The sequence below is a fragment of the Parasteatoda tepidariorum genome, chromosome 5, assembly GCF_982258835.1.
Source record: "Parasteatoda tepidariorum strain Cologne lab strain chromosome 5, Ptep-v5.0, whole genome shotgun sequence".
NCBI lineage: Eukaryota > Metazoa > Arthropoda > Arachnida > Araneae > Theridiidae > Parasteatoda > Parasteatoda tepidariorum.
Window position 1 is genome coordinate 27531930 of NC_141759.1, and position 22809 is coordinate 27554738.

General features: G+C 32.0%; 1 protein-coding gene across 1 annotated transcript in view; it reads right to left on the reverse strand.

Annotated features, from left to right (window-relative positions):
• Nucleotides 1-1161: 1161 nt before the first annotated feature.
• The window catches only part of LOC107447438 (uncharacterized), a 37658-nt gene continuing 16010 nt past the window's right edge, over nt 1162-22809 (reverse strand). The window contains exons 5-12 of the mRNA XM_087163582.1: nt 17713-17817; nt 17409-17507; nt 14635-14739; nt 10791-10889; nt 9182-9325; nt 8935-9072; nt 3909-4002; nt 1162-1382 (exon numbers count right to left, since the gene is read on the reverse strand). Coding sequence (XP_087019708.1) covers nt 1340-1382; nt 3909-4002; nt 8935-9072; nt 9182-9325; nt 10791-10889; nt 14635-14739; nt 17409-17507; nt 17713-17817 — 827 coding nt within the window. The 3' untranslated portion in view covers nt 1162-1339. The remainder of the gene's footprint in view (nt 1383-3908; nt 4003-8934; nt 9073-9181; nt 9326-10790; nt 10890-14634; nt 14740-17408; nt 17508-17712; nt 17818-22809) is intronic.

Here is a 22809-nt window from a genome sequence, read left to right on the forward strand (position 1 = left end):
ATTAGCACAACAACATGGGTAGTAGCTAGATCAGTCCTCGATCGCATCTGGCTGGAATGTTGATGACCTCGTTCGACAATTGGGTCGAATTTGGCAGGAAATACCGCAAGAGACCATCCGGGAGCTTTATCGGTCTATGCCACGCCGTGTGGCAGCTTGTATCCAGGCTAGAGGCGGATCAACACCTTATTAAACTTGTTACTGTAACTCTGCGAAAAATTATTCTATTGTTCTGAAATTTTAGTCATTTACTATTCTGTACACTGTCTTCCTATCCACCAATTTTCATTTCAATCGGACAAATCTTTCTTGGTGTTTCAATTTTTTTTTTGTTATAGAGTGTATATGCATTCTACAGGGTTACAGCGGTCCTTGAGAAATTTTTATAGTGGTAGTAAATTAATTTCTTATTTTAATATACTACTTTGTCGTTAAGAAGTAAATAGTTCGTTGTAGTGGAACTGGGCCACTTGCGGCCCTTTTCCCTTTCATCCTGAAATTAGACTAAGAAACATACATGTCTAAAATAAAGTTTGGGGCACAAAATGGAGTTAAGAAGTAAATAGTAGGAATTTTCATGCATATATACTTTCTTTGGAAAACAATTTTTAGTGGTGATTACACGGAATTTAAATTCTTAACATTTGTTTAATTTTCCTTACCACTTTTTAAAATTTACAAAGCTTGCGGGAACCCTGTTCTAAGCGTGGTGACAATCAGGGTAAAAAAAAACTTTTAGGTAAAATATTTCTACGGCTGTTTATTTGGGATGAGGGGAGTAATAATAGTTTGATTTACTTAATATATCACGAATTAATTCAAAATAAAAATTATGTAGCTACACTTTGAGCTAACATTTATTAGGTATGTTAGAAAGAAAGTGATAGCAAAAATAAAGACATGCCCAAAATTAAGCTACCGCTTTTTATTTTGCTCCATCCTGACTCTGATTCCGTACGTATACATATATGACTCGCCAGTTCAGAAAAGGTTTAGTAGATGACTCTATAATATGTTCTTTTATATGCAGTAATTCAATAGAACATCTAAAATGTAGTTCCTCAGGATGTGCTTCATTAATAAGTTATTTGACATTTCACCATTGTATTTTGAAAACCACATTAACTTTAGTTACATATTTTTCTCTGAAAATAAATATCATTTCTTGAACTAATTATTCTAGTCTTTTATTCTACATTTCTCATTGTCATAATATTACATATTTACAATCGTATTTACATAATATTTCTTACAGATTTGTTTATTTGCATCAAAGTTCATCATCTCTATTTGATGTCTTGAAATATCGTCCACTTTCCAGGATCTTCATACTCGTAAGCTATTTTAATTCCTGATTATAACTAGTATATTCTTCTCGGAATCTGTTCGTAAAAAGAAATGATTTTTTAAAAAAATTACGAATCGTAATTGTATCAGCAAATTACAAAATTATTTTTAAAAGAAAATAAATTATTCTGACATTTTTTTAAAATTAGAAGCAGCATCAAATTTGTAGGGTTTTTTTTAAAACTAATACTTTATTTTATGCATACCATGGTACACTGTATGAATTATTTACACATTTTTTGCTAGCTAAAATAATTTCAAATCAATTTCGTAGGTAAGAATAATTCTTATTAAAAAAGAGAATACAGAGTAGTGTATAGAGAATATAGAGTATTTATGTATTTGATAGAATACAAATATTTCATTAAGAAACACTACAAAATTAAATAAGCTGAATTTCTCTAACATCGAACGAGAAAAGACTTTATACATATCATGGTGCACTATATGAATTATGTACACATTTTCTTGTAGCTAAAGTAGTTTAAGATCAATTTTTGAAGTAAGAGTAATTCTTATTAAATCAAAGAAAATTATGTATTGTATTTATGTATTAACAAGAAACACTACTAAATTAAGTAAGCTGAATTTTTTTTAATCTTCGTAACCTGGAAAATACTTTATTTTATGCATATCATAGTGCACTGTATGAATTATTAACGCATTTTTTTGTAGCTAAAATAATTTTAAATTATTTAAGTAAGAGTAATTCTTATTAAACCAAAAAATAGAATTTATTGTAATTATGTACACCAAAGAGCCATTACAATATGACCTCCCTCCATCTATAACAATAGGCTCGCCCAGATTTTCATGGTTTCTCGCCCAGGAACAATGTTTTCATGGGGCACATGGGCACATTAAGACCCATAATCCTCATAGAACAATCTCTGACGTCTGTAAGCTTCTTGAAGATAGTGGCAGACCAGGTTCACCCATTCATGGCAGCAGTGTTTCCTGCGGGGGATGGTGTTTACCAACAGGATAATGCACCATGTCATAAGGGTCGAATCGTCATGGATTGGCTCGAGGAACATTCCACTGACTTTCAAGTCATGTCTTGGCCCCCAAATTCACCTGACCTTAATCCAATAGAGCATTTGTGGTACTACTTGGAAAACCAAATTCGTGCTGCCACGCTACCCCCTCGCAATGTGAGGGAATTGCAAGACCAGTTGGTGAGCGCTTGGTACCAGATATCTCAGACTATATATCAGCACCTTGTGGAATCAATGCCACTGCGGGTGCTAGCAGTTTTGAGGGCTAAAGGTGGTCCTACATGTTATTAGCAGGGTGGTCATAATGTAATGGCTCTGCGGTGTATTTTAGCATAACAATGATGGGTGAAAGCGATACAGAAAAGAGGAAAAGTTGGTAGTAAGAATCTCTTTTTCAAACTATTACCTATTATATTACTAATATATATATATATATATATATATATATATATATATATATATATATTACTAATTTGCGTATTATTGAAGCTAGCGAAATTTTTAACCCTCTGTACTTTGACGCATTATCAACAGTCAGCATTTTTAAAATTTAAAATTTTTATTTCTTAATAATTAGTAATCACTCAAATTTTAAAAAATTCAGAAAAAATTATAAGAAATAGTAGTATAATTAATAAATAATTTAAGTAATAAATATTGAATACCTTCAGCTATAATATAAAAAACAACAATATTGAACTTTTCCCTCAATGTTAACCCCTCAGTTTGTTAACCGCTTAATGGTCGTTAAATTTTTTTTTTGTTGTTGTTGAAGGAAACGGTCATTAAAATGTCAATTTTTCTATTCAAGAAAATTATATTAAACTAAGTGTATGTGCAATATATTTCTTAATTTAAAATTTTTGGGTTTATTACAAATATAAGTGCTTGATGAGTGCAAATAAATATCAAGTTCAAAATAAACTACCTCTAAGACATCACCTCCTACATCAGAAAGCCTCCACACAGTTTTTCATAAGTAGTCCGTGCAGACTATTTAAAAAGTGTGCGCAGGAATCCAAATTCTATTTTAAAAGTACTTGAGAGAAATTTATCATACATATTTGAGAATTGAATCTGTAGTGGTTGACTAGTAAATAAAACAAACCAATTATATTCATAAATTAAACAAATTTTTAGACATATGTTTGCTACCATTTTCTAATTTTTAATAGATTTCATATTAAATGGTTATTGCACTAATTGGATTACCTTCATAGTGATCTGATCGGACTACCTACAAAAACCGTGTGGAGGCGTTGTCTAAGCACATTCCAAATAATCTAGTACTGCCATCTGTTGTATAGATTGAGAAATATATATGATTCCGGAAATGGAGAAATAAATTGTTTTAATATTTTTGGTGCGGTACTTTTGAACACTCCTATTTTAACGGCAGCAAGAAGGAAGGGGTTAAAATATACTATTAGTTATGATTGACAGGCACTGTTAATTAAACGAAGATTGCATGATAGGTAAAAATTCTATCCTTAGTTCAAAGAGTATTTTTGAAAAAAAGATTTTAGTTTTGTTCATACTATCGTAAAGCACTTTTGTACTTACGTTTTCTTCACGTAATAAACGACTGCTCCAGTAATTATAAGACTTACAAATGAAGCTATGGCGATAGTTGTGTAAATTGCTGTAGCTGTACTTTCTGCAATATAAAAAAATTTTAGCGAATGATATAATTATTTCATAACAGCAGGAATTTGTCATATATACATTTTTAGCAATAATAAGTATTATACTCAAATTGAAAATATTTTTAAATTTGCAATAATTATTTAATTTCTTAAAAAAAAATATGTATTATACAGTGCGTCAAAGAAAAAAACGGACCACCCTGAATAACTTTTGATCGGATCTTCACGTTTCGGGACTTTTGACCCTCCAAATATAGGGGGTAACCACAATCTGGGAAATATGATCCTAATAGTTTGGTCAGGAAAGTAGTCCAAAATTTGAACCCCCTAATGTTAATTTTATTTTTTGCGTATTTCGCCATATATCAAGAAATTTTTAAACGAATTTTTTAATTGAAAAATTTTCGTACACAATTATAAAATTCGTTTATCCAAATGTAAATTCCATGCAAAAATAAATTTTATTAAATATTTATTATTTTTTAATATTTTATTTTAATCTAAAACATTTAGAGTTGTAAGGTTTTAAAATTACTTACATCATTTCAAAGTATCTAATTTCACATGGCAAACTACAAAATGTGAGCGAAATCGGTTCAATAGTCTCTGAGAAATCGAATTTTTAAAAAATTGTTTTTTTTTTATTTTTTAAGATATCAATTATTTGTTGATATTTTCTCAAAAATCAACGAATTTTATAATTGTGTGGAAAATTTTTCAACAAGCTTTAAGATTTCTTGAGAAATAGCGAAATGCGTAAAAATTAAAATTAACATTAAGGGGTTAAAATTTTGGACAGGACTTTTGACCAAACTATCTGCGCCCTATTTCCCAGATTGCAGCTACCCTTTATATTTTGGGAGTCAGAAATCCAAATCCCTCGAAAAAACGGTATGTGTATACAGAGGAAGTAAGTTTTTGTGTCTGATTTCGTTACCTAAAATAACGTTTGTACCAATTAATTAACATATTTGAGGTCACCTTCTTGAATTATTAAGATTGGGTCCTAAAACGTGAAGATGATCAAAAGTTATTCAGAGCAGTCCATTTGTTTTTCCTTTCGGTGCATTGTACATATAAACTAAGTCAGAAGAGTTACACAACCTGAATAATTTTCAAATTATAATTTTGATTCTAATTTAAAATCAGGGAATATCATTTGCATGGCCATGTACTCAAGCGCTATAAAGGTGGTTTTAAACAAATTCTTCAAATAGTCCTATTAGAACTTCTTTAAGTAAATAAGTAAAATGTTTTACAAGACTTGAAAAGCAGAATGAAAATAGTTAATAAATTTCAAATTTAGCTTAATTTTAAAAATTAACAAAATAGACAAAATCGTAATTCCTTGAAGGTACTTATGCTCCAATAAATTATACTATGTTATACAACAGAAGTGAAATTTACAATAGTCAAATGAGAAAATTAGAAAGCTGAAGCTTGTTAGTTTAGTTGGCCTTAAAAAGGCTTCATCGATAATAATTTATAATGGATGCACAAAGTACACATTTAAAAATGTATGAAAAAAATTTTTTTTAGCAGAAAACAAAATAAAGCGTACTTTTAGGTACTTGTACTGTCATATATTTGAGTAGTGCATACTTAAACTAAGTTAACTAAGTTTGCTTGAGGAAAACCTAAACTCTTTCCGCCTAAATACAACCATTAAAATAATTCGTTTCTGAGCAAAAAAAAAAAAAAAAGACATTTATGCTTGATGCAGCCACAATAAAAAGTGATGAAAAGTAGGAGGATTTATCTCAGGTAAAATATGTTTGCTTTTATATAGCTTGTAACAAAAAGTATTATTTTATTATTCAATGGATAAATATTAAGGTAAAAAATGTTTATGAAGTTAAACTTTAAAAATATTTGAAACTGAAATTGTTATTTTGAATAGATTTTTTTTTGTATCTATAATATTCAGAAAAGTTTAAATAGATTAAGTTACAATTTTAATTCAAATTATTTATAAGTTTTCATTTGAAAAGGAGAGTCTTATGTGGAAGAAAAGTGAACAGATAATAAGAAGTTCCTTATGTGGATGACACGAAAATATGAAGGCCGATATCGCCTTGCTGGTAGTGCGCTGGACTCATGTTCGTGAAAGCGAGAGTTCGAAAGCAGCCGGTTAAAGACTCCCCGTGCAATAAATGGGGATTGGTTAGCGTTAAGTCTGTTGGGTCACAAAGTCCTCCATATCACCACAACAAATTATACTTATGCGGGTACTGGATTGGAGATTGATCGTTCAGGTCAAAATTACGATCTGTAGGTGAATGAATGGTTACGCCTTATGAACGGGTGGGACGTATTGGTGTTTCAGGAGTCAAATTCTTTGCCATAGATGGCGCTATTGGAAGATAAAAAAGCAATTCTATCCCACGTGCCTTAATGGCCAACGACGACAACAGCAAGATTTGCGAATTACTTGAGTTTTCCTCATAGGGCTGTCATCATATTATCAATAAGAAAAATATTCTCCGCGGCTGTTGTCAATGTAAATTTTAATAAAGTTGATTTTCCTAGCTATATTTTTCCATTTTTAAATTTGTTTCATTGTTTTCTTTCTTGCTTTGTATTATGTACTACTATATACATTGAAATGCTGCTTGCAATCAACTAATTAGAATTTAAAGTTGCACTGTTTTACCAGAACTCGAATGTCTTTACAATACTTTTTTTCGTGTTTTCTCCAATGGAAAATAGAACGAAATAAGAAGAATTATAAATTATAAAAAGAAATACAGCAAGAGAAAAAAAAGTACTTGTTCCATTAGTAGATGTATAGCACTCCAATATTTTCAGGGATGCCAACTGTTTCGGCAACAGTGTTTATAAAATGGTAAAGAATTAAATAGTAAAACTTGTAGAATAAGAATAATTACTTCTAGTCTTTAAAAGTTTTACCACGACATAAATGGAATTAAGTTACATTTCATATGACGCTTAGATATTTTTTATATATAGTGGTTGAAAAATTACTTTAAATGAAAATTACTAAATTAAAAATATAACTTAAATTTCGTTACTTCTCGAAAATATTTTTTTTACAAATGGAGTAAGTTGGCATCTTTTCCTCTCGGAGTATCCAAGCAGTGCCGAGAAATTCCATAAAACTCTCTGTGATTTCGTTTCCGAAGCAGAGTGGACAATTTCGGCCCACAAACATACCGTTATGATAAAGGCGTTTCGCCAGGCAGTCATGACTCTCCGCAAGTCTTAATTCAGTGACAGCTTTTTCACTGCTCTTATACATACATCATATACATCAATCCAAGATGTTCCTTAAACCCTTCGAAAAATTACGAGAAGTGAGCAATGCTTTCCAATTTTGCCTCATTAGATTTTTTGTATAAAATTTTGTGGGGGAAAAGGAGTTGTAGATGGTAAGTTGTTAAATTATTTGAGTGCTCTTCTTAGCTAGCATATTTGCCTGTTCGTTGCCATAAATATCACAATGTCCTGGAATCCATTGGGGTTTTATTTGTTGTCCCTCTATTCTCAATCCCAACCGGACAATCTAGGGCAGTAATTCTCAATATTTTTGGACAACAGAACCCTCAATAATCTACCTCCTTTTGGCAGAGCCCCGACTTTATGGACAAAGTTTATTAGTTAGAGGATTGAAGATTTTTCATCGTTTTATCATTAATAATATTAAATTATGTTTAATATCCAACCGTTAAACTTGCAGTTCTTGTGCTATATCTAGCCCAGTTATGAATTTGTTTTTGGTGTATAACTGAAAAAGAATAAAATAGGTTTAATTATGATTAACTTCGAAATGAAAACTAAAGAGAATTTCTGTAAGCGTCGAAAAAGGTCATTGGGAATACAAGTTTCCTCATGGAAGAATTTAGTCATTTTATTCTGATTTGAATAGCGCGATAGGAAATACTGATGCAATATTTTATAATTGCTTGTTTTTTTCATAATTTTTCAAATATATTGTCATTAGAAATATTATATTTTCCTTTTAAAAAGCACCCTTTCTATTTTATTGGCATTTTACTTGAAATAATTTCATAAAGGCAACCGCAAGATTAAATAAATTATGAATTAGGCTGCATCTAAATACGAGGGTTGTAAATTAAATAGTGGCAACTTAACCTTAAAACTCACAGAAGGGCGGGCATGCGCAAATTGGATATGGGAGCGATGAGGTGGCGCTGTTGTCGATGTGTAGAGTGCAAAAAAAAGTCGATTTGCTTAGAAGGGTAGTTGTTGTGTGGCGTTAAAGTTAGGAGTTTCGTTTCCATCGCTCTAAAGCATGTTTTCAAAAGGTGATCAGCTGTCGTGGCTTAAAATCGAGGTAGCCCGTGGCAAAAATGCAACAGAATGCTATAGAGGATTAGTGGAAGCCTGTGGAGCAAATGTTTTACCGTATAGGACAGTAGCACGATGGGTTCAAGCATCTCGTCTTTTTTCGTCATTAAGCCTTTTCACAACATGCTTTAGAGCGATGGAAACGAAACTCCTCACTTTAACGCCACGCAACAACTACCCTTCTAAGCAAATCGACTGTTTTTTGCACTCTACACATCGACAACAGCGCCACCTCACCGCTCCCATACCATACCTGCTAACTCTTCCAGATTTTCCGGAAGATTTTATTTCCATTTTTAAAGTGGTAGTAACTAGATACTATTTTTTTCTTTTATAATCTTAATTTTTAAATGATATTGATCACCACTATTCTTACAAAAATTAAGCACAGATATTAATATGCGTTACTATCATGGTTGTCTACTTAAGTTTTCTCAAATACAACGTATTTGTTTGTTTAATTCCAGTTAATTAAGTTTTAATTCCATTTTAATACCACTGGGGAAAATGATAATGGAAGGGATTAAAAGTTGGCAGGTATGCCATACCCTTATTACGCATACCCTATTTACGCACAGTATCATTTTATAGATAAATTTAAAAGCTATACATACTTTCGCACAATAAAGAGGAATCCATCAACCCTCGAGATACAAATCCAGATTCACAAATACAGTTGTAGCTACCTATAGTGTTCTCGCAAAACGTGTTAGGCTGAGCACAAGCTGAAGAATTTTCGCATTCGTCAATATCTATAAATTATTAATTTAAATATATTGATACATTCTTAAACGTATTTTTATCCAAACAGTGTTACAAATTCCAAATTAAATACATCAATGAGAAATTCAATGTTATTACCTTGGCAAATTTCTAATGGCTTAATTATCGTATCTACTATAACAGTCTTATAACCTTCTTTACAAATGCATGAATATGAACCAGGCAAATTGATGCACGTCATTGATTGTTTACATGGATTATGTTTCTCGCATTCGTTGAGGTCTAAAAATAGTCAAAGAATACTTATAAGAGAGGTAAACTTAATTAATCAATGCCCAAACACAAATATTGATAGATTGTGAAAAGTTCTTGTAAATAAAAAAAGTGGTAAAACATATTTGTATCTACTATTTTAGCTTTGAAAAAGAAAGAGTGTTTTATTTTTATGTTTGTTATATAATATAACTCATGGAAATGTAGGCTCGTCTGCTCAACATGAGTACAACGACTTACAAGACCTTCTCAAGTTAAAGAGACTAGATACCATAATTTACATAAGGACATCCCAAAGATATTACCATGCTTACAGTAATATTTGAACCCGCAACCTCCACGCTTCAGAGCTCTTGGTAGAAGGACAATACTCAATGACAGAAGACTTTCGATTCTGATTACAGTGGTTTGGAAACGATTGAAAAATCTTTCACATCATTCAGCACTTAAAATTCTAGCGTATCAGAAAGTAGCCACAATATCGATTGTGTTAAACTATACAATGTAACAGAGACAATATAATTCAGAGTAAAATTGTTTTTTATCTATCAGAAAATGTATGAAATTTGTATTGTCATGAGACACACCGAGCTCTAGTACAAGCTTAAATGCTCTAGCTAGTCGGAAAGTGGTCGAAATTTGAATGGTGCGATTCCATCATTACAAACAAGAAAACGAAGTAACAAAAACAGGGCCACCAGAAAGTAATAAAAACAGACCCTTGAAAAATTTTAATGGTGGTAGTAATAGTACTTTAGTTACATCGCATTGGAACTGCATGATGAGATATTGCCAGCCGTCTGGGAAACATCCCTAAAAATGATACGAAGGCATGCAATCACAATCGATCATCTACAGAGGGATTGATAGCCCGACAACCTACTCGTAAAGTCGAACACTTTAAAAAGAACCAATGCCCCATCCTCGGTCTCTTCGCTAACTGATCAAAGTTGGCACCCACACGAGCAGACTGCAGCAAGTAATACTTGAACTAGATTTACGGAGAACTGTATTTTACACTCAGTCCACTGTAGACCTTTTTATTAGTAGAAGATATAATAGGTCTACCGGGAAATTCTGTCTGCGAAAGAATACGCCCCTTTATAGAAGAATCAAGAGGTGCCATTATAAAAAAAAATATGGTAAGATATTTACCCATAAATGTACCATCAGATGTACCGCTTAGTTCTGTCCGAAAATTTGGTCACTTCCAGTAGAAATTTCTCTCTTTAAAAAGCCTTTTATTCATTTAAGGATTTTTGAAGAGATTTTTTGTATCGTTATATTGTCTTTGAAAACTATTTAGCGGTTATTGCAAGAAATATTATAATATCGACGCTCGTCTCATTTTATCAGCGGTGTAGAAATTTCTAAGCCCCTATGAAAGTGTAGTTAAAAGATAAAATTTTTATACACTGTGTATGAAACTATATTGACTTCATTATAATGAAAATAATAATACGTATTTATTCACCTTTACAAAAACCATTTGCCTCTTCATACCCGGATTCACAACCACAGACTTTTCTATCACCATCAAAAGTACAATTAATATTATCTCCACAATAACACTCTATAAAGAAACGTAACAATAAACAACGTCATTATGCAAATAAAAAAAAAGTAGTGTTGCATAAAATATACAAAACAAGAATACTATAAAGGTTTACTTTTGCCGATAACATTTGAAAAAAAATTTGGTTTTGTTTTCCGTGAGAGTTTTGAACGGATCTTAGATGTTTTCACGTTTCTGATTTCCAATCCGCAATCGGTATCTCTCTACAAACTACAGTTTGTACGCAAACTAATAATGGGTTCCAAATCAGGATTTTTTTAAATTCACTCGAACAAATAGTGAGTGTCCCCACTTTTTTTCTACGTAGGGAATGGTAGGAAAAAGGGGAAAATACACTTCAGTTTATGATACGATACTTAATGGTCGTATGCTTCTTGTCTTACCCTTTTAGTACATACTTTAAAAAAGTGAAGAATAAGAATGGTGCCAAATTTTTGTTGGATTCATACATGTACTTGATCTCATGTAAATCATGTGTGAGGATTTTGAATCTGATATTAGTTTTGTTCAAAAAGCTGCAGATTTTTTTAAAGCGGTATTTTGGTTCATTTAAGTTTTTTTGTCTGAATGTATAGTGCGTGATATAAGAAACAGTCTAATGATCAACTTTTGAAAAAACTTTTGATCTAATGATCTGATCTTCTACATCTGATAACGTTCTAGAACTCAATTTTAATGGTTCAAGGGGGAGACCTCAAATATGCTAATTCATTAGTGCAGAGGATATTTTAAGATACAAAATCTGACACAAAAAAGTATTTTCTCTGAATATACATTCCTTTTTTCCAGCAGATTTGGATTTCTGACCCGCTATCTGTAAAATATGGTGCCCATAGTTTGCTCAGGTAAGCGGCCAATGTTTGAACCCCTTAATGTTAATTTTATTTTTTACGTATTTCGCCATATCTCGAAAACTTTTTAAGCGAATTGAAAATTTTTTGCACACAGTCATAAAATTAGTTTTAAATGAAAACGAAAAATTTTTGTAATGTAAGGTATACAATTTTTACATCATTTTAAAGAAGGTAATTTTAAATGGCAAAATACAAAATTCGGTCGAAATCGATCAAATAGTTCCTGAGAAATCGAAAAAAGCCGTATTTTAAAAATTCCATTTCTCAGGAACTATTCGACCAATTTCACTCAAACTTTGCATTATTCTATGTTAAATTACATCCTTAAAATGGTGTAAAAAAATTTTAAACCTTACAATTAAAATTTTTCGGTTATTAGTAAATAGAAAAATTAAAAGTAAGAAATATTTACTAAAAGTAATATTTTGCATGGAATTATCTTTGAATAAACGAATTTTATATTTATGTGTTAAAAACTTTCAATATGCCTAAAAGATTCTTGAGATATGGTGAAATACGCAAAAAATAAAGTTAACATTAAGGGATTCATACTTTAGACCACTCAACTGTCCAAACTATTAGGACCATATTTCCCAGATTACGTCTATCCCCTATATAATAGGGGACAGCAATTAGATTCCGTTGAAAAAGAGGTATGTTTATTCAAAGAAAGTATGCTTTTGTGTCTGATTTCGTAATTTAAAATATAGCATGCGCTGATTAATTAGCATATTTGAGGTCAGCCCCTTGACTCATTAAGATTGCCTGCAAATATACACTTGTCTGCCCTTTTGGAAATGGCCCTGAAGGCAAAAAAGATATGACCCTAACATCATACCTATAGTCATCAATTGAAATGTATTATCACCTTCTTCCTGTTACTCCTTACGTAGCATAGAAGTGGGGACAATATGTATTTTCTAGAGGGAATTTTAAAAATCCTGGTTAAGAGATCCAATTCAAATTGTTGTTTGGCAGGTATGCAAAAGGCGCAGTATAGGGTTAGTGTAATTTTCAAAGGTGCAGACAAGTTCACATCTATGTTTATAAATCTATCTTCATAAAATCTTCGTAAACTTGCACATTTAAACAAAATATACACTAAACTAAAAATATGATTTTGAAAAATATCTGTAACTCTTGGAACGAACAACAAAAAAAATTCAGATTTGATATTCTCACACCCGAATCAAGCTCTACACGGTTTCTTATGAGTAGTCCGATCAGACCAATCAGTCCGATCAGAGATGCAGGTAAACCAGTTAACGAAAGAGCCATTTAATAGAAGATCCAGTAAAGAAGAGGGAAATGGTAGCAAATATATGCCTAAAAATTTTTTGAGTTTATGAAAATGATTGGTTTGTCTTATTTACTTGTCAACCACTACGGATTCAATTCTCAAATATATATGATAAATTTCTCTCAATTACTTTTAGAAAGGTTTTGGGTTCATGCGCACAACTGGTTCACTTTTTAAACAGTCTGCGTGGACTACTTATAAAAGACCGTGTGGAGGCTTTCCGATGTAGGAGGTGATGATCACGCTAGATCAAGAAGTGCTTGTATAAGTGTAATAAAAACTTTGTTCCCTAGTGTAAATACTTCATTACAGATGAAGGAAAAAAATTTAAAGTGTTTTCTCGACACAACTGACATTAATATTTAAGTATTATGAGTGGATAACAAACGTTAATGTTTTAACATGGGATTAAAAAAATGCCTGTTATTTTTTTTTTCATTAAATTTTAGAACTCTTTTGTCTTCCCTTAAAAAAAATACTAAATAATATTTTATCCAAACAATCTTATTTCTCAAAATCTTAAATAAATATACGTAATTGTGTAATTTGATTCAACCGTTTAGTGTTAGTAAGACACTAAATATCTGACATCGATTTTTTTCAACGAATTCTGAAAATAATGTGTATAATATAATATATAAATAATTTAACATAAATAATATGAAGCATCTGTTTAAATTATTTTGTCATGTTTTAATTTCATAAGAATTATTTACGTGAGTTACTGTGAAAATTATTTTCACAGCCTTGTTAGTTAAAAACTGCGTATTAACATTCCTATTTTTGAAGGAACACTCAGAGTTAGTTAAAAACTGCGTATTAACATTTCTATTTTTAAAGGAACACTCCGAGTTAGTTAAAAACTGAGTATTAACATCCCTATTTTTAAAGGAAGAGTGTTTGCTAACAAATACTCACAATTTTTCTTTTTAATAAAGATGAATTTCTCAGTCTTTAGCTATCCTATTTATTTTATTAAATCTCAAGGAATATTATTGTTATTTCATTTCTAATTATGTATTTATTTACCCATCATTTGATTACTCAATTAATATACGTCCTTCTAAGGTAACAATTGACCTTAAGGGATAATTTTCTGTGTACCAAGGATGTCCACTTTACTCAGATGTCACCGTATGTTTATTATATTATGATTATAACCGTCATTGAACAGCCAATCCAATTTCTGAGTTTACGACCAACAGAGTTCTCCTCTGTAGTCATGTAATTTTAAACCCAATCCAGAAGACAAGGGAACTCCCGGATGAAGTATTGGCAGAAATTTTTAAAGCCTTTTTGATGGAACTAAACCATATTTGAGCTACGTGTAGAGGAAATCCACGAAAACCTCCCGAGATTAGTCTGACGGCAAGGAGTCATTAGCCCATGAACATTCTACAACGGAGGTTACTTCACGTCAGCTCTGTAATCCGTGAGAGCTGTTTGCGGAATTCGTATCGACCAATCATCGCTGGGATTCGAACATGGGTTATCTCATAGGGAGACGAGCGCTCTATCACCTGAGCCATCACGACTCCACCGTATATTTAGATATTAATAAAAAATAAAGAATGAGGTAGAGTTATACTTTCACATTTTCCCATTTTTTCTGCATAGCCTTTATCACATTTACAGCCAATTTGTTTTTTGTGTTCATCATATAAGCATTTGCCATATTGGCCACAGCTGCATTCTAAAAATAAGAGTGAAATAATTTAGAAAAGGGCGAAGATTCTAAATTTTTACCTTGAATAAAAGTGTAAACGATGTCACAGATTAATAATATTCTTAATAAAAGAAACATTAGTAAAAAGTTACATGTTCGAGCAAGTAATAATTCAGGAACATATCCAAGATACACATAAAGTTGCATATAAAAAATAAAAAAAATTTCATACATAGGGGATGATACTAATACATACCCTCTTCTTTTACGCAAATTTCTGTAGGCTCAGAAAATATTTTTTGTAGTAGAAGTAAGTGAAATATTGCATTAAATTTTTAATAAATTAAATTTAAAAAAAAATTGTGTAAACCATTTCACAGAAAAATTTAAATAGATAAAATATTTCATAGACTTGATAGCATAGCTGCAAGCCATTTAAAAACAATTTTCTTACTTATAGCAACATTATAGGCGTTTTGGTGCATTAATTCTTAAAGTTTAAGGTTTCAAAAAAAAATTAAACAACCACGACGAATCAATTATTTAAAAAATGCTGATATCTATTAGTTGGCTAATTATGCTTATAGATGTCTTAATAGATTTGTGTTTTTAAAATTCTTCCAAACTTATTGCAGTTTTACTATCACTTCGTAAAATCTTTTCTAACGACCATACTAGTTGCCGGGTATGTAAAAGGTCTTTTCAATTAAGGTTTGAAAGAAAGCCTATTCCTATGAAAAATTTCTTCTTTATATATATATATATATATATATATATATATATATATATATATATATATATATATATATATATATATATATATATATATATATATATATACAGAGAGAGAAATGCGCCATTAAAAGTGGCCAAAGAATATATAGCCAAAAAATGTGGGGGCGTAAATGAAAGAATGCTTTCGAGAAAAAATTATGTGGCCAATGTGAAAAATATATGAGGCTAAAATTAGACTTTTTAATATTTGGGCTATTATTAGAATTTTTCATTGCCAAACATCCTGCAAAGAAAAAAAAAATTTAAGATAATTGTCCGTTTCCTTTGCTGTATACATCAGTTGCCATGTTTTTAAATTTAATATCAACTAGTGGGCTGCGCCCCCTGCTCACTAACGCTCGCCAACCCCCGAAAATTGCTACGCAATCTTATATGGTTTGCTTCGACAACCAAGTTCGCTTCGCTCGCTAATAACTTAGGTACATTGCAAATGCACAAAATTCTAAGAAATCTAAAACAGTCATTCAAGAATTCTAAGAATTCAACAAATCCATATGAAAACTTTTTTTTAAAAAAAAATTACATCTTTTTAGTAAATACTGAGTCATTAAAATAAATTTGAATTCAAATAAATGACATGTAATTCGTTAAACCTATTAGAAATGTGCTATAGTATAATTCGTGATATAAATCAAAAATCGTCAAATAAATTCGTAATATATAAATTCGTGAAAAAAAGCGCTTTCGACAAAATACTAGAGATCTATCGACAAAGACTACTCACTTCCGCCAAGCTTAATAGTATGAGATTGCAGCAGCTAATGCTCTCTGGTTATTTCAGTTTCCGTTTTCAAAAGCGCTATATGTTGAGCCATCTCAGCTAGATTTGGCATGTGACATTTTTAGCGGCAATCATTGGTCGATTCGCCGTGTAAGAGAAATAGTAACGTAAACAAAACAAAGCAAACGTTACCTCCGGCGGAAAAGAAGTACAGCCAAAATTTGGGAGCCACGTAAGAGAATCTATCTTCTTATTATATAAAACGCTAATACGTACGTATGTATGTATGTATGTATCAATAAAACCAATGATATTTCTTTTCTCGCGCTGGCAACAGTTTTCATTTTTAATTGATTGGATTCGGCGCGCAAGAGCACGTAGTGAGCAACCAGATAACAATAACCAGAGTGAGCATTATCAGGTTGTTCAATTCAGATTCATGCACTAAAAACATGACAATATTTAATTTAAACTCAATTAGGAATTAATTAATTAATTGAAGTGAGAATGCTTTAAAAGGCCGCTGTTGAATTGATATTTGTCTACTGGGAGCTACCTTAACGTCTAAAAAACGTTTAAATGTTTGTATTGAATGCATTGAATTTTTTTATATTTCGCGTTTATTTATGCATTGAATTTTCACGCTTTAAAATGCAGAATATTAGTGAAGCAATATTTGATAATTTATTTTGCTAATATGTTTCTTTTTTAGCTAATGTTTAGATTTTTTCACCATGTACAATCTAAATAGCTAATATACTTTTTTTAAAAGCCAATAAGAACATTGGTAGAATTCTTCTACATAAGTACAATACTATGTCTTTGATGATAAAATACTATGTCTTTGATGATAATATATTATGTCTTTGTGCTAGAACATTGTGTTCATTGGCGAGCGAGCGCAGCGAGCCATGGTTCACGGCGTGAACCACATAGGATTGCGTAGCAATTCTCGGGGGTTGGCGAGCGTTAGCGAGTAGGGGGCGGAGCCTCCTAGTTATATATATTAGATAATACTTTCTTTATACAATATTAATATACTCAAAGCATTCCAGATATTTTAAGTGAATTGTGAAATAAAAATGGCTGGAAAACTCCAGGGTAAACAAATTAATTAAATCAAAACCTCATTTATGTATTTTTTTATAAGAATATAAAGAAAAACTGATTAAGTGCTCACCCACACAAATTCCTTGATGTTCAGCATAGCCTTCATCGCAAACGCAGGAGGGGAAAACAACATTTGGATCGCATATTCCATGATCACCACATAGACATTCTTGAATTCAGAACAATATTTATCATTGACATAATTAAAAATGAAAGATTTACTTAATAAATCACGTAAGAAAGCGAATAAATTAAATTTAAGTAAGGAACCCAACAAATATTAATCAATATTATTATGAAATTAAAAGTTTAAACTATACTTCTGGAATTTGTTAAACACACTTAAAACCTATTGAAATAGTAAATTTTCTCACTATCGCATCGGTATCCATTGAAATAATTTCCTTTTTTGCAACCACAAAGTATTTCCCCGTCATCATCAAACCCACACCAGGTTGAGTTCGATTCACAATCGCATCCTAAAAATAAGGAAATTAAAAAAATCATTACTAAACATATACATTGATGCCACCCCGGAAACCCTAATTGCACAAAGTATTTAAAAAGGTAGTAAAAATAGCAATAAGGTTAAATTAATTTGCTTAATTTTGGCAGCATTTATAAACAATACATCATTGTTTTCAGGTCTTAAATATTTAATTAAATTGTTTAGATGTGGTGGTTGCTTAAATTATTCGCGATCGCAACGAACTATAGGGGGCGTTGTTGTATGAGACGCATACCTGCGATTTCTATACGAACCGTCATTCAGTTACTCTGGAGACGTCGTTAATGTAGCGTGTAGCATTGCAACGTTCCTTCTTTAATGTGGCTTATTAAATTTAAAAAAGAAAAATGCTTGATATTCTTTCTTGTACAACCGAAAACAAAATGGTATCTCTTTTTATTAGAGAAGGAATATCCAAAACACATCGGAAAAATATTTGTTCATTAACAGAAAAAAATATGTATATTCTTATAAGAGTTAAAACCTAATGCCCGAGAAATAAACTGCTGTTTGTAGAAAATGCAACACCATGAAGGAATCATCAGAATCAAATGAAATTCGCAGCAAATGTCAATTATAGGATATTATGCAAATTAATAAAGTTTCAGAGCCATCGCGCGTGCGTGGCGCGCGCAGCGCCCTCTGAATTGATGCTGAAAGCGTATAAATAAAGTGCTGTAGCGGGACGTTGAAAATAGTCTATGATTATTTGTTAGTGGCAAACGTTTAGTGAGACCTGAGTATGCCTCCACGACGGAAGAATAAGAAATTCAAGCAACTTACGGAGTTTGAACGAGGGAGGATAATCGGCCTTCGAGAAGGAGGATTTTCCTATCGCGCAATAGCAGCTCGTATGCAGCGGAACAGTTCCACAGTGATGCGAGTTTGGAAGCAGTGGACCGACGAGCACCGAACAACTCGAAAAACAGGCACTGGACGACAGAAGGTGACGTCAGAGCGCGATGATCGACAACTGCTCCGCATGGCGGTGAATGATCGCACAGCTTCCTCCAGGCAGCTGGCAGCACATTGGTCTACTGCTACAGGTGTACAATTGTCGGCTTCGTCAATTCGTCGTCGTCTGCTGCGCCGTGGATTGCGTGCAAGGGTGCCATTATACAGGATTCCCCTCACGGCGGATCATCGACGGCTGCGTCGGCAGTGGGCTCTTGAGCACAGAGACTGGCGAGCTGATTGGCACCAAGTTGTCTTTTCAGATGAATCACGCTTCAATTTGTGGACCCATGATGGCCGTGTTCGTGTTAGACGTTATGCCGGTCAACGCTGCCTTCCTGAGTGTATTATTGAACGACATAGTGGTCGAACACCCGGAGTTATGGTCTGGGGTGCGATTTCGTATCATGGACGATCCAATTTGATACGAATTAAGGGTAAACTCAATAGCAACAGATACGTCCGTGAAGTGCTACAGCCCGAAGTCGTTCCTTTCCTTCAAGGCATCCCTGGAGCTATCTTTCAGCAGGATAATGCACGCCCACATGTTGCGCGGACTGTTAGAGACTTCTGTTCAGCACAACGCATGCAACTTCTTCCTTGGCCTGCTTATTCGCCGGATATGTCGCCTATTGAGCACGTGTGGGATATGGTTGGTCGGCGTCTCACTCGTGATCCGCGTCCTGCAGTTTCCAAAGACGAACTTTGGTTGCGCATACAAGCGATATGGAATTCTCTTCCTCAAGCAGATATTCAACATCTGTTTGACTCCATGCCACGTCGTATAGCAGCACTTATTGCAGCGCGTGGTGGCTGCACCAAATACTGATTTCGGACGCTTAATTTGTTTCTTTTGTTTTGAAAATTTCATCATTTATTTGTATCAGTACAAGTCGTTTCTGCATTAAATTTCATTTGATTCTGATGATTCTTTCATGGTGTTGCATTTTCTACAAACAGCAGTTTAGTATTACTAAATTTAATGATATAACTTGAAAGGCCCATTTAAACTTTACATTCTATAGTTTTAAGAATCATATTACTTCAAAAATTAAAATGAACAAAAGGTATACATAAGCCTCATAATTTTATGAAATTTAATTTTGTAATTTTTATCAAAAAATTTCAAGTTTCAATAAAAATCATTATTTAGAAACTAAGAAACGTAAAATAAAGAATGCTGACGAAGCAAAAACAAAAAAACAATTCTTTTTTGTCGCCATTTTTAGTGCTACGAAAATTCGTCTTTGGGACTTGCCAAAAACAAAACAAGATGCAATTTTATTTTTTCAGGAGGGAAATATTTTACCGAAAAAGCGAAAATGTACCAATTCCCACAACATGAAGCTTTATCTTGGTAAACGTACGTTTTGGAAATGTTATTTCATTTGGAATCGTATTTATCAGAGTTCATATGGCGATATGATTGTTTTGAATCTATGCTAAACTCTATATCGGCTCATTTTCCACCGAAATCCGATTGACTATTTTGATTTTAAATAAAGTGTTTTATTTTATGAATTGTCGCAAAAATTTTAAGTGTAGATTGGCGGCACTTAAAAACCGCCAAATCTGTAGCGGCGGTCGCGTTAATACGTAAGTACCGAATTTTTATTCCATACTTTTCAGAATCATATTACTTCAAACATTGGAATATACAAGAAGTATACATAAACACATAATGTTATACCATTTAATTTTTCAAAAAAAGTATTTTGAGAACAATTTTTATCAAAAAATTATAAACTAAAAAACGAAAATAAAGAATTCTTAGGATAAAAAAAAATGATTTTAAGAATTCTTTACATTGAAATAAAAACTTTCATATTGTTTCTTTTTTTATTATTCTTATAGTTCTTAATCGGACGTAAAAAACCATTCTGTAGAGAACCATCATCAAATGAAAAAAAAATATTTACAAGCAAATTTTTTATTGTAAAAATCATTACACTTACCTGATTTATAATTCCCGGAGAATTCCAAAATGATAAGTTCCTTGTTTGAAAACTTTATTCTCAAATAATAGATACATAGTTTATCCCTTCATTACTTTTAGATAACATGCTACACAGCAAAATTTTATAATTGATATGAATTTGAATATGTAGTTAAAAACAGAATAGCTGAATTCTAGTTGAACTTATTCTTTCAAAACTAAAAAAAACTTGCCAAGAAAACGATTAAAATTAATTAAGAATCAGCACAAATGGCACTATTTCAAGTAACTTGGATAATTTTTTATTGTTGTTTTCCGAATTATATGGATACAGAAATATATACTATTCTATAACGAAGAAGAATATGCTATAACTATTACAATTCTGTATGTTCTGAATTCATATTTATTCACTGGAATGACGAAAGCAATGTTGACTTCACTTTAATTCGTAATGAATTGAAGACAGAAGAAATGCATTTTACCTTAATACACACATCTGTAACAGTATCCGAAATCGGAAGTCATCAGTTGCAGGCTTGTTGATAATAGAAATTAAAAATTATTGAGGAATTTTTCTTCAAATGTTTGGCGTGTTCTGTTCCTGAAAGATTTGCTAATATTCTGGAGATTTTTTTCAAGTTCTTCGGCCTTTTCCTTAGGGAAATTTTGTTTCTTATTTGCTGCTAAAAAATGGCGTCTGATTCTGTCAATGACTTTGATGGAACTAAATGAAAACGTGATAAATTAATGTCTGATATTTACAGGCTCCCGCTAGACGGCGTACTCGAGCATTGCGATCGCGAATTATAAATCAAATATAGAAAAATTGAGAATCAAGTTTAATACAATATAAAACGAAAAATAACATTTGGTGTTTCAGAGATGCCAACTGCTCCGGACACGCCAAAATAATTAATAAAGCGGTAAATAACTACAAAGTAAATTTTGCAAATATTTGACTATTTCTGCTTGCTGTTTAATATGTATAGCATGACATAAATACCATAAAGTGGTGAATTATATAATCCTACGAATTATTTAGAAATAGTGGTGGATAAAAATCTAATAAATTGAATTTATTAAACCTAGAATCATACTTGGTAAACTACCACTTTAAAATAAATATTTGCTATACCGAGCAAGTTGGCATCTCTGGTGTTTTATCGATGTAATTTTTCCATTGGAAGTGCGCTAAAGCAGAAGATTTTAACCAAATATAATCTTTATAAAATTTTTACAATAACTTAACACATTGCTGACCGGCAGCTTTTCTGAAAATACCCCATGTGGCCGGCTATTGTTTTGAAAGCGGATGTGGAAGTAAAACAATATAAATAAAGCATATTTTTTTTTAATTTTTAATGCCTTATGATAAAAAGTTATTACTCACCATAGTGTAAAGGAACATAAGTTTTGCAAATATATCAAGTTTCGTAAAGTTATAACAAATTGGTAGAGAATTAAGTAGTAAAACTTGAAAGTAAGGAAAATTACGCCCACTTTTTAAAATAGTCAATTCGAGATCTCTGCTAACGAAAACACGAGTTAACTCGTGACCGGTCAGCAATGTGTTAAGCAGAGAGCTCAACTGCTCAGGTTTCGAAAAATCTTAAAAAGCGGTATAAAGCTCCAAACTAAAATTTGCCGTTTTTCAATTAGTTTTGCCAACATTTTAGTTTTTAATCTTTTTGCATTCCGAGTACTTCAAAATGCTTCCTGAACTAATATAAGCACTTACACATTTGATATACATAATACAGTTGTTGCGGCAAACACTAACTCCAATTAGTTTGTGCCACCAAAAGTATTCAGAATATGTAGGTTACTCTGAGTATGGCAAGAGAAAAAAGAGAGAACTGGAAATATCGTTGAATTGGCTTTTTTGAAATATCTTTGGAACGCTGTGTTTTGTTTTGTTTTTTGTTGTTTTTTATTTAAAATAAATGTTTTGTTTTGTCTGTTTTTAAACGTTATCAATCATTAGACAAGATGCCTCTCACAAACACAGTCAATCCGGTTAGGAACGACATTTCTGGCGCCCCCGGGTGGCCGGCCTTGTCTTAAGGATTG